The following is an 11,253-nucleotide window of genomic DNA, read 5'->3' on the forward strand; positions in this document are numbered from 1 at the left end:
CGCGCAGGAGCAGAGCGCAGCAGGTGCCGCGGTTACCTCCACCTCGGCGGGGGGAGAGGGGGCGGGCCAGGGGGCAGGGAGGAGGGAAGGAGGAGGGAAAGGAGGAGGAGGAGGAGGGAGGCCGGCTCCAGGAGCCGGAGAGCGCGGCCGGCTCGGCAGGCTGGGTCCGGAGCTCGCGGCTTCCGGGAGGCGCCCGAAGTCGGAGAAATACAGCGCGGCCACCCGGGGAGCAGCAGCAGCTGCCCGCACCGCCGCCCGCACTGCCGCCCTCAGGGCCCGCAACCACCTACAAGGGCGCGGGTCGGGCGCCGCGCCGGCTCCTCCTACTGCCGCGGCCGGCGCGGAGCAGCGGAGAACGGCGGGTTCGGCCGCCGGCGCCCGGGCCGCGGAGCCGATGAGCCGCGGCGGCTGAGTGCCCGGCCGGCCTCTGCCCGCCTCTGCCCGGCGCCCGAGCGGGGCCGCAGCGCCCGGGGCGCGGGGTCCGGCGGGTGACATGGGGGCGGCCTGACGCACCCGGGGCCGCCGAGCGCTCTCTCGAGCCGCGGGCCCTCCTAGGCGGCGGCGGCGGCTGCAGGCGCCTGGTTCGGCGCGCTGTGCCCGGGGCGCCCGCGGAGCCTCCGCCGCGCTCTATGCGCCTCTGCGGGAGCCGCGGGCCCGGGCCATGGCCATAGACCGGCGACGCGAGGCGGCGGGCGGCGGGCCTGGGCGGCAGCTGGCCCCGACCGAGGAGAACGGCTCCCTGCCTCCCGGGGACGCGGCGGCCTCGGCGCCCCTCGGGGGACGCGCGGGCCTCGGCGGCGGCGCGGAAATCCAACCGCTGCCCCCACTGCATCCTGGAGGCGGCCCGCACCCTAGCTGCTGCTCGGCGGCAGCGGCCCCGAGCCTCTTGTTGCTGGACTATGACGGGTCGGTGCTGCCCTTCCTCGGGGGCCTGGGCGGGGGCTACCAGAAGACCCTCGTGCTGCTCACCTGGATCCCGGCGCTGTTCATCGGCTTCAGCCAGTTCTCGGACTCGTTCCTCCTGGACCAGCCCAACTTCTGGTGTCGCGGGGCAGGCAAAGGCACCGAGCTGGCGGGGGTCACCACCTCAGGCCGGTGGGGGGACACGGGCAACTGGACCAGCCTCCCCACCACCCCCTTCTCCACTGTCCCCTGGGAGGCCGCGGGCAACCGGAGCAACAGCAGCGGTGCGGACGGAGGCTACACACCACCCCTGCCATCCCCTCCGGACAAGGGGGACAACGCCTCCAACTGCGACTGCCACGCGTGGGACTACGGCATCCGCGCCGGCCTCGTCCAGAACGTGGTCAGCAAGGTAAGGGCCGCGGCCGCCCGGTCCCTCCGACCCTCTCCATGCAGACCGAGGTCCAAGCCCTAGGCAGCTGGAGACCCAAAGTCCCCAAAGTGGTAGTGCTAGACTGTGTGTGCGGGCATTCCGCATTGGCTTCGTCTCCTTCCGTCCCCCAAACCGCAAGCCTTTACTTGGGCTTAAAGGGAGCACCATAGCCTTTCCTAGTTTGCACCCAAACTCCTGTCCCAGTACGCGGATGGAAAGCGCGCCCTTCCCCCCACCTTCAGGGTGAGGCAGCTGACCTGTCACCAGCCCGCCCTGGAGGACTCGCCTTGTTCAAGGTTGCGGGGGGAGCCGGGACCACGGCTCTGTACTGCCCGGAGAGTTGTTCCTGAGTCTCCCACAAAGCAATAGTTTCCCATCTCGCACTTGATTCTGACACAGGTAAAGCCCCCTAAGAAACAGGAGTGAGAGCCAGAGAAGCGAAGACTTCTGCAGATCTCCAGCCCGCAGCCCATGCGCAGTCCTCCCCAGAGATATCTGACTTTAGACTTTGGTACCCTAGTGTCTCCTCCAGTGTTTTCTCAGTGCTCCAGTAAACATCACTTCAGTATGGGAAGGAGGCAGAGAATATGTCATTTGGGTGTTCCCAGGCCGTCACCGCTCTTACACAGCAGCGGCTTTTGGTTGAGGGACTGAGAACGAGGTGTGCTTTAGCTGAAACACACACCTTGTCCTCTGAGTCGTGCAGCTAAAGCTCCCTTGCAGAGGTATTGCATTGTGTGAAATGTAGCAGAAGGGAGCTGTGAGGCAAGTGTGAAGGCCTAAACACAGAGAGTGGGCAATGGTGGGCACTCAATGCCCTAGACAACTATAATTTTATTCTTAACATATAAGAGATGTCAAGACACTTGTAGTTTTGCTCCTTCTGTGTTTAAAATAATTAATTCACATTTTAAAGTACATAGAGACTCTCCCTCACCCCTACCCCGGAGAGTTTTAAACGCTTTGTCTAAATGTGAGTATGAAATTGGACAGCTTCAAATAGTCCGTGTGCATGTAACCTCCTCCCCCCATGTGCATTGGTAAACAGTTGTAGCTCATGGATGTGTAAGATGAAACTCTTACATCATCATAATCATTGTTTTAATCTTGTACCAACCTGGCCAGAAATGCTTTGTCCTGTGGGAACTGGCTGCCTAGGCTGCCCCTTCTGTCCTACGAGGTAATGGGGAAGGTCCTTCTAGCTGGGTTCTTCTTGATCCCACCGACCTCCCCCTTGCTTTCTAAAGGTGTTTCTGTGACTGTTTTCCCTTCACGGAGGGCAATTTTCTTTTTCGGTTTAGCAGCACAGAAAAATTAATGTGCTAATTAATTATTTAAAAATTAATAAATCCTCAGTCTGTCAGACATACACAATGACTATTTAAATCATTGTGTATGTCTGACAGACTGAGGATTTGGCAACATTGTTAAGCATTTTAAGTCCCTTTCTGGAGCACAGGGAGAATAATGGATCAAAGTGAGTATGTGTGAAGAGTGCTCTGTCCTGGGGTCAAAGCAGAGGTGAACTTGAAAGTGATGAGGTGGGATACAGTGCCATTACCTTGGCAGTGAGGACCCAGGAAACAGCTATTCACACTCAGCCATGCATGGTGGGAGGAGAGAACAAAAATAGTTTTTAAAAGCAGACTATGGAGGCATATTGGAGAGCTGGGCAGTTTTTCTAAATTAGCACTCGAGAGGGGCGCAGACAGCACTCATGTGTGTGGCATGTTTTGGGCAATGCTTGATGACATGTTGCAGTTTCTGGGCCAGACTGAGAGGGAAAACCTGGGAACAATAATTAGAGACACATTTTCTTATACAGTAAAGCCTAGAAAGGACGTATTGATTTTCACAGACAAAAAAGATCTAAATAAAGGACTGCTTTCCCAGTGTTCTGTGTGTTTCAAGCACATAACAAATGCTTCAAAGAGCTTTTCAAGCACATTTTGGCACGTTGGAAGGGAGACTTTTCCTATGCTTCTGTGTATGTTGAATACCGTATCAGAAGCACAAATGCGGGGTGTATACTATGATGAGTGCCGGAGTTCTAGGGGCCAGGTGCCTGTCAGCCCGCGTCCCAGGTAGAAGCAGAAGTGGAACGAGCCTTTGCCCTCTGTCAGTAGATGAAAGCTTAGTGTCTGAGATGTCTTTTGTGCCTCCTTCCCGCTCCATTCCATGAGTGTTCCCTTGCAAATAACCCTCATGCCGTCTTCAGTATGTATCCCGTATTTACCCTATAGCCTTTAGCATGTGTGTGCCCCTGCAGTCTATGCACTATTCTGTCCCTAGGTGCCAGATAGGGAGAGGAAGACAGAAGAGCCACCAGGCACAGTTCTGGACTTCCTTCTCATGTGGCTGCTGATATCCAAGCACCCACCTACACATGCAAAACTATCAAGCCAGTTAGAATCCCAGGTTATTGTAGTTAAAAGGGATCTTAGGGCTAACAATCCTCTCTCCCCTTCTGCATGATATCCCTGACATGAAGTTACCCATCCTAGTTTGAACACTTCCATCGATGGGAAGGGAGTGCTTTGTTAACGAGGCAGCCCATCCCATAGTTGCTCTTCCTTGCAGAGAGGCACACTTTTTGGTAAATAAAACTCAGGTTAACTCAAGCCTATTTGTGCTGCTTGTTCCTCAGAATAATTTTTTTTTTCCTTAAATAAAAGATGTTTTCAATAGCTTCTTTCCTGGCTGAAAAATCTACGGTACTTAAGCAATTCCATACATGCAAAAATTTGCCATACTTATCCCTCTGCTTGGCATGTGTGTCCCTTACACATAGCACCTGGAATGCAACCCAGCCAGGCCGTGTGTGTTGGAACCCAAAGAGGGGACCGATGGATGCTGTCCTTCATCTCCTACAACCTAGAGTTGATGCCTTAGACTTTAACTAGACATGATGTGCTTCCATCTCCAGATCAAGATCGCCAAACCCCCCACGTCCTTTTCCTGGGAGTGGTGGATTAAGTCAGCATTTTCTCAGTTCTAGGCTGATGTAGCATGGCCATGACTTAGGTTTCATCTTAATAATTTTGAGTTTCTCGATCTCTCCTGTCAGGATCACTTTTGTTTTTATTTTTTGCATTGGTCCTTGTTATCTATACCAGAATTTGCATTGCAGAATCTGCAATGCCTTCAAAATAATGACAACAATAATATCACTTTTCTTTTGTGCAGCCCTTTATAGTTTATAAAATATTTCATATATATTATTTTCTTTGAATAATAACCCAAGGCCAGTCTCCAGTATTTTTATTTATTTATTTATTTATTTTTGAGATAGGCTCTGGCTCTGTTGCCCAGGCTGGAGTACAGTGGTACGATCACAGCTCACTTTAGCCTCCACCTCCCAGGCTTAAGTGATCTTTCTGCCTCAGCCTCCTGAATAGCTGGGACTACAGGCATGTACCACTACACCTGGCTAATTTTTATTTTTATTTTTATGTAGAGATGGGGTGTCTCTATATTGCCTAGGCTGGTCTTGAACTCCTGGCCTCGAGCAGTCCTCATGGCTTGGCTTTCCAGAGTGTTAGGATTACAGGTGTGAGCCACCAGCCAGCCTCATAGCAAGTGGTAATCATGGATTTTCAGTCAGTGAACACACATTTGAGTGAGCTACCAGCCAGACTAATAGCAAGTGACAATCATGGATTTTAAGTCAGTGAACACACCTTTGAGTGTGCCGTGTGTTCTACACAAGAACCAGGTACAGATGTTCCTCTCCTTAGGAGGGGGTTGTGTCTTGTATCCAGATAAACCCCTCATCCCTTGGAAATATTGAAAGTTGAAAATGCATTTAATACACCTAACCTATTGAATATGCTGGCTTCTCCCAGCCTACCTTAAATGTACTCAGAACACTCACATTAGCCCACAGTTGGGCAGAATCTTCTCACACAAAGCCTATTTTATAATGTCTTGAATATCTCGTGTAACTTATGGAATACTGTACTGAAAGTGAAAAACGCAGTGGTTGTATACTTCGAATACTCATGCAACCATTGCGTTTTTCACTTCTGGTGAATAAAGCGGCCCTTACTGATACGGTTTCTATTGAGTGCATATTGTATTCACACCATCATCAAGTCGAAAAATCATCAACTCGAACCGTTTCAAGACAGGGACCATCTGTGTTCAACTTTCTGATGATTCTCATAAGCTCTGCATTTTCTCTCCCAGCTCTGTGAAAGGTATTGTCAGTGCCTTGCAGAAAAGAAGAATCAAATTCCTTCCAAGTCACATAGACAGCAAGGTTTGGGGGTCTAAGGACTGCAGCTCAGCTCAGTTGCTTCCCTCTCCCACACCAGCATTCCCTGCGCAGCCCAAATTCTCAGATACTTCTGAGATTTTAGTCAACAAAGTTAAAAACAAAAAAACTCCATGGACTTGCAAATATTGCACTTAATCATTTGCACTGGCTGCGTGAGGTAGCTCATGCCTGTAATCCCAGCACTTTGAGAGGACTAGGTGGGAGGATCATTTGAGATCAGGAGTTCAAGACCAGCCTGGCCAACGTGGTGAAACCCCATCTCTACTAAAAATACAAAATTAGCCAGGCATGGTGTCACACACCTCTAATCCCAGCTACTAGGGAGGCTGAGGCAGGAAAATTGCTCCAGCCTGGAAGGAGGAGGTTGTGGTGAACGAGATCACTCCACTACGCTCCAGTCTGGGCGACAGAGTGAGTCCTTGTCTCAAAAAAATAATACTTTGCACAGTGTCCGACATTGTTGTGAGTGAATCTGTTGGTTTCTAATACTCGTCACTTTCTTGAATAATCTCTAGAATTTTGCCAATAATCCATGCTAGCTGACCTGCCCAAGCCCTGTCTTTTTCTGTATTTGAAGTACAGGATATTTGTCCAACTCCAATCTTTTGATAGTATTTCTTCTGTTGTCAAGAATTTGCAAAGATTTCTGACCTTTATCCTGAAAGTTGCTTAAATATCCTGGGAAGTAATTTGTATCCTTTTTCTAGGGCTAAAGACTAGAAGTTATTTAAAGTAACTTTAGTACAATTTAATTAAGACTAGAAATAATTATATCATTGCAACAGTAACACTTTTAAAAATAGCCCACAATTCTATGATCCTAGTTACCATGTAACTTTTTTGAAATGCTTACACACATACCTGTTGAAATGCCTTACACTTTTGAAATGCCTTACATGCATACCTGTTTTTATAGTTCTAATAAAAGTGTTCATCTAATGGAATCTGCTATTTTCTCTTGACACCTTATCAAAAGAATTTGTCCAGTTCTTCCAAAACACTTTAAATGCATAACATTTTTGCCAATTTATTAAAATTTCTTAAATTCCTTTTCTAATACTGAACTGACTACCATGAGGTCATCCCAGTGGTGGCTTTTGTCTAGCATATGCAACAACAGTGAACATCTCTAGGCATATCTATTTTTTAAAATTGACTATAATAGGTAATACATGTACATGGCACAGAACGCATAGAGTAAAAGTAACATTTCCTTCTGTCTTTGCCCCCAGTTTCCCTCTTCAGAAGCAATTGTTGTTACCAGTTTCTCACATATCCTTCCAGAACCGTTCTACTTTCATTTATATATTTTGTCTCAGAAACACTAGTGTATTCTAAACACTGGTGTGTGTGTGTGTGTGTGTGTGTGTGTGTGTGTGTGTGTGTTTTGCCTTTTTATGTCTGCATAGTATTCCATTGTTAGATTGGGCTGCCATTTATTTAATCACTTACTGAGGAAGCATTGAGTTTGTTTCCAGTCTTTGCTGCTATATTCACAATATGTAATGAAATCTTGGCATGCACAGACATTTGCACATGTGCAAGAAATTTTTAGAAGTGGGAGCATCAAAGTGGGCTGCATTTTTACGTTGATAGGTACTGTGAGAGTGTTCTCTGTAGAAATCTGAGCTATGTCTACTGCTAATGTTTGTGGACCTGTTCCCCACACCCTCCCTGACCCAGGGGGTTATCAAATGTTTACATATTTTCTAGTCTGATGTGTGAAAACTTATATTTGGTGGTGGTTGTGATTTGCACTTCTCTTATTATGAAGGAAGTTAAACATCTTTTTTAAAGTTTTTGAGCCATTCGTATTTCCTATTCTTTGAACTATCTCTCCATTTCCTTTGCCTTTATGTGTGCATATATGCTGTGGGGAGCATTATTTTCTTATGTATTTATAGGTGCACTTTATGTGTGATGTAAATTAGCCCTTTTGGATGACTTGCAACCATTTTCCTGCTGTTTGTTTTTTTAAGTTTTGTATATGACATCTTTGTTATGCAGAAACTTATGGTTTGGTTAGAGCTGTATGAATCAGTGTTTTTTATGCTTTCTTATGTTAGATTTAAGGCTTAAAAGATTCCTGGAAGACTGGGGGGAAATCCTATGTTTTCTCCCAATATTTTTTCGTTTTTGTTGTGTTTTTGAGATGGAGTCTCACTCTGTCGCTGGGCTGGAGTGCATTGGTGTGATCTTGGCTCACCGCAACCTCTGCCTCCTGGGTTTAAGCAATTCTCCTGCCTCAGCCTCCTGAGTAGCTGGGATTACAGGCATGTGCCACCACATCTGGCTAAATTTGTATTTTTAGTAGAGATGGGGTTTCTCCATGTTGGTCAGGCTGGTCTCGAACTTCCGACCTCAGGTGATCCGCCCACCTCAGTCTCCCCAAGTGCTGGGATTACAGGTGTGAGCCACTGCGCCTAGCCTTCTGCTAATATTTTTATGATCTTATTCTTTATTTTGGGGTTGGAGATTTTTGCTTTGCTTTTACTGAGCTATTAGGATAAGTTGCTACAAAGGTCAGAGGATATAACCCCCATTTCATGTTATGAGCATGTTTGACTTGCTCATAACAATGTCCTAAACATTTAATTTGGCAGTGGCCTTTATTGATGCAGGGATTAGAGGCTAACCAGCTGTTAAACAGCCTTTCCACCTCCTTTTGGGAGGCAGAAGTCTTCTTAGGTCCTAGGTCTCCCTCTTCAGCCTCCTGAAACATCCACAAATCTCTCCCTCTCCATCTCTCTTTGTCAGTAGCATTTTTTGCAGTTTGCCTTTATTTTGCCCTTTAGTTCAAGGTAGGATTGAGTCAAAAGTTGGTGTCATTTAAAGACAATTTGGACTTTCTGAATCTTTGTCTTTTGCCACAAACTGGTGGTATGTGAGAGCCAGCTTGGCTTCTACTGATGCTGAGCCCACTGCACGAGTCCATCCAACTTTGCATTCAGTGGTGTCATGCTGGCAGCTTGACATTCACCATGGTGGGAGCGTTTATACCGTGGGAACTGGCAAACAGTATAGATCAGGGTTTGTTGCTTTTCTTCATAGAGCCAGTTGTTAAATATTTATCACACTAGTGAGTGTCACCCTGGGTCACTTTGAAAAGAAATTTTTGGCTAGGTATGGGGGCTCACGCCTGTAATCCCAGCACTTTGGGGAGGCCAAGCAGGGTGGATCACCTGGGGTCAAGAGTTCGAGACCAGCCTGACCAACATGGTGAAACCCTGTCTCTACTAAAAATACAAAAATTAGCTAGGAATGGTGGCAGGCCCCTGTAATCCCAGCTACTCAGGAGACTGAGGCAAGAGAATCACTTGAACCTGGGAGGCAGAGGTTGCAGTGAGCCAAGATTGAGCCCCTGTATTCCAGCCTGGCGACAGAGACTCCATCTCAAAAAAAGAGAGAGAGAGAGAAAAAAAATTTCTTTCCTCCCTCCTCCTTTTCACGGATTTGAGTACCTGTTCTGAGCTGAGCATTGTGCTATGTGTTGGGGACACAATGATATGTGAAAGTAGACAGCTCAGGTTCCATAGAGCTTAGAGACTTCTGAGGAAGGCACACCCTAGCTGATCAAATAATCTTTTATTACAAACTGAGTTAAGTGTGTGGAAAGAAAGGGAATTGAGAGACTAGAACAACAACAAAACCTTGGCCTAGACAGACTGGTCTATGTGAGAAACTGACATCTGAGATGAGATCTAAGATTTGAGCAGGAGGTGGAGAGAGAGGTAAAAGAGGAAAGTGGTGTGTGTTTTCCAGAGAGAGCAAACAGCATTTGCAAAGGCCCTGTGGTGTGCAGGGCCTGGAATTGATAGCAATTGTTGTAGGAATGGGGGGTGATGATGACTTATAAACCATGCTAAGAACTTTTCCTCTAATTTCAGAACAAAAGAAAACCATCAAAGAGTATTAAGTGGGATAAGCGATATGGTACAGTCAGAATTCGTATTTTTGAAAAGACCTCTCTGGCTGCAGGGAGATCTTGTGTGGTGGGGAGGGGAGGCTGTGCTGAATGCACCAAAGAAAGCCAGCAAGGCCTGTAGGAGATGCGGAGTTATCCCAGTGCTGATGGGGAGGCAGACACTCTTGGGAGATACCAAGGAGATGCCCTTAGCCAGCTGAGGTGAGGCCTTGGGAATGGAGGGCATCAGTGGAGGGCATGTGGGGTGAGAAGAGGCCCTGGGCCCAAACACTGCACATGCAATGGAGACGGGGCTCTGCAGCCACCCCTAGGCAGAAGGGAGGGAAGGCTACTTTTGACAGGGAGAGGCAGCCTGACCAGAGGCTCTGGAAGAAACTGTGCCTGTTTGTGAAGCAGACATACTGGCCCGCACAGGGGTGCTGGGGATGAATGGTGGGAAGTCCTACGGGAAGTTCAGAGGCCAGGCAAGGGGGTCTGAGTCTGTTCCCGATGCTGTCCATAGAAAATATGGGCCCTCTGGAGTGTTCTGGCGTTTTCTCTTGCCCTCCTACTCAACAAGGGAGGATACTAAGTAAATTTCTACACAGCTAAAAGACCCAGATATGTGAAATCATAGGGCTAGGATTTACCTTCAAATTCGGCCGGCTTTGCCTTTGCTAACTGCCTGATCTAGGTAAAAGATTGTCCTGGGTGTGGCCATGTTTAATACTATCATGTAGTCAAAGCCTTCAGTTTAGATGAGAAGGCTGAGCTGGAGGGACATTGGCTTGTCCAAAGCCACCAACCTATTACGGTTTGAATCCAGTTCTCTTTGCCCTCTGCCCCGGAGTGGCCCTCACCAGGGGAGAGGGGCCAGGAAGGGCTGTCAGGGGCTCCCACCCTTTGTGACTTCTCTCTGGTGCTGGCCTTTCAGAGGTGACCCTCCCATTGTGCTTGAGAATTGTGGTTGCTGTATGTTTGGATCGCTGGACAGTTCTGCTGTGGCTTCTGAGCCACAGCTTCTGCCTTCTGAGCCCTGCTAGTCAGCCCCCCGTCTTGTCTTGCTGCTCTTAACACCACAGGCCCAAGAGACAGAAAATAAGATGGAAACCTGCCCACGTCACTTCTCTGCTTGGAGCCTTCCATGGCTCCCCATTACTGTGGCACCCAGCAAGGCCTGAGCCCCATGCCCCTTTCCTCTCCTCCCCTACCACCCCTCCTTGTTGTAGGTGGTATCTTGTGTATGTTCATAGTTCCCAGCCCGACCTCTCTCACTGCCTCGGTGCCTTGCTCACACTATTCCACTTTTCCGAGCCCCTTCCCTCCTTCCTTCAGCCCCTTGGTTCCTGCTCATCCCTCAGGCCAGCTCAGTCTCCATCTGAAAGATGGCAACCAGCTGTCCCCTTATCCAAGCCCTCACTGGACCTTGGTTGGAAGGATGTCTGTCTCTCTCCCCGCTACTGAAGGTCTTTGACATTATGAGGTCGACACCATAAATGTCTGAGCTCACCTGAACTTGATGTCATGAAAAGGGCAAGAGTGGCCGGGCGCGGTGGCTTACACCTGTAATCCCAGCACTTTGGGAAGCTGAGGCGGTGGATCACCTGAGGTCAGGGGTTTGAGACCAGTCTGACAACACGGTGAAACCCCGTCTCTGCTAAAAAATACAAAAAGTAGGTGGGTGTGATGGTGCGTGCCTGTAATCCCAGCTACTCAGGAGACTGAGGCAGGAGA

General features: G+C 48.7%; 1 protein-coding gene across 12 annotated transcripts in view; it reads left to right on the top strand.

Moving 5' to 3' along the window:
* The first annotated feature begins 539 nt into the window (after window positions 1–539).
* SLC22A23 (solute carrier family 22 member 23) overlaps window positions 540–11,253 on the top strand; it is a 185,301-nt gene continuing 174,587 nt past the window's right edge. For 8 of the 12 annotated variants that reach the window (XM_037727455.1, XM_037727456.1, XM_017497460.2 and 5 more), the window contains exon 1: window positions 540–1,315. In XM_037727455.1, coding sequence (XP_037583383.1) covers window positions 662–1,315 — 654 coding nt within the window. In that variant the 5' untranslated portion in view covers window positions 540–661. The remainder of the gene's footprint in view (window positions 1,316–11,253) is intronic. The other 4 variants (XM_037727457.1, XM_017497459.1, XM_017497458.2 and 1 more) reach the window with 2 other exon arrangements.

This window comes from Cebus imitator, unplaced genomic scaffold (genome assembly GCF_001604975.1).
Source record: "Cebus imitator isolate Cc_AM_T3 unplaced genomic scaffold, Cebus_imitator-1.0 Scaffold231, whole genome shotgun sequence".
In the NCBI taxonomy this organism is placed as follows: domain Eukaryota; kingdom Metazoa; phylum Chordata; class Mammalia; order Primates; family Cebidae; genus Cebus; species Cebus imitator.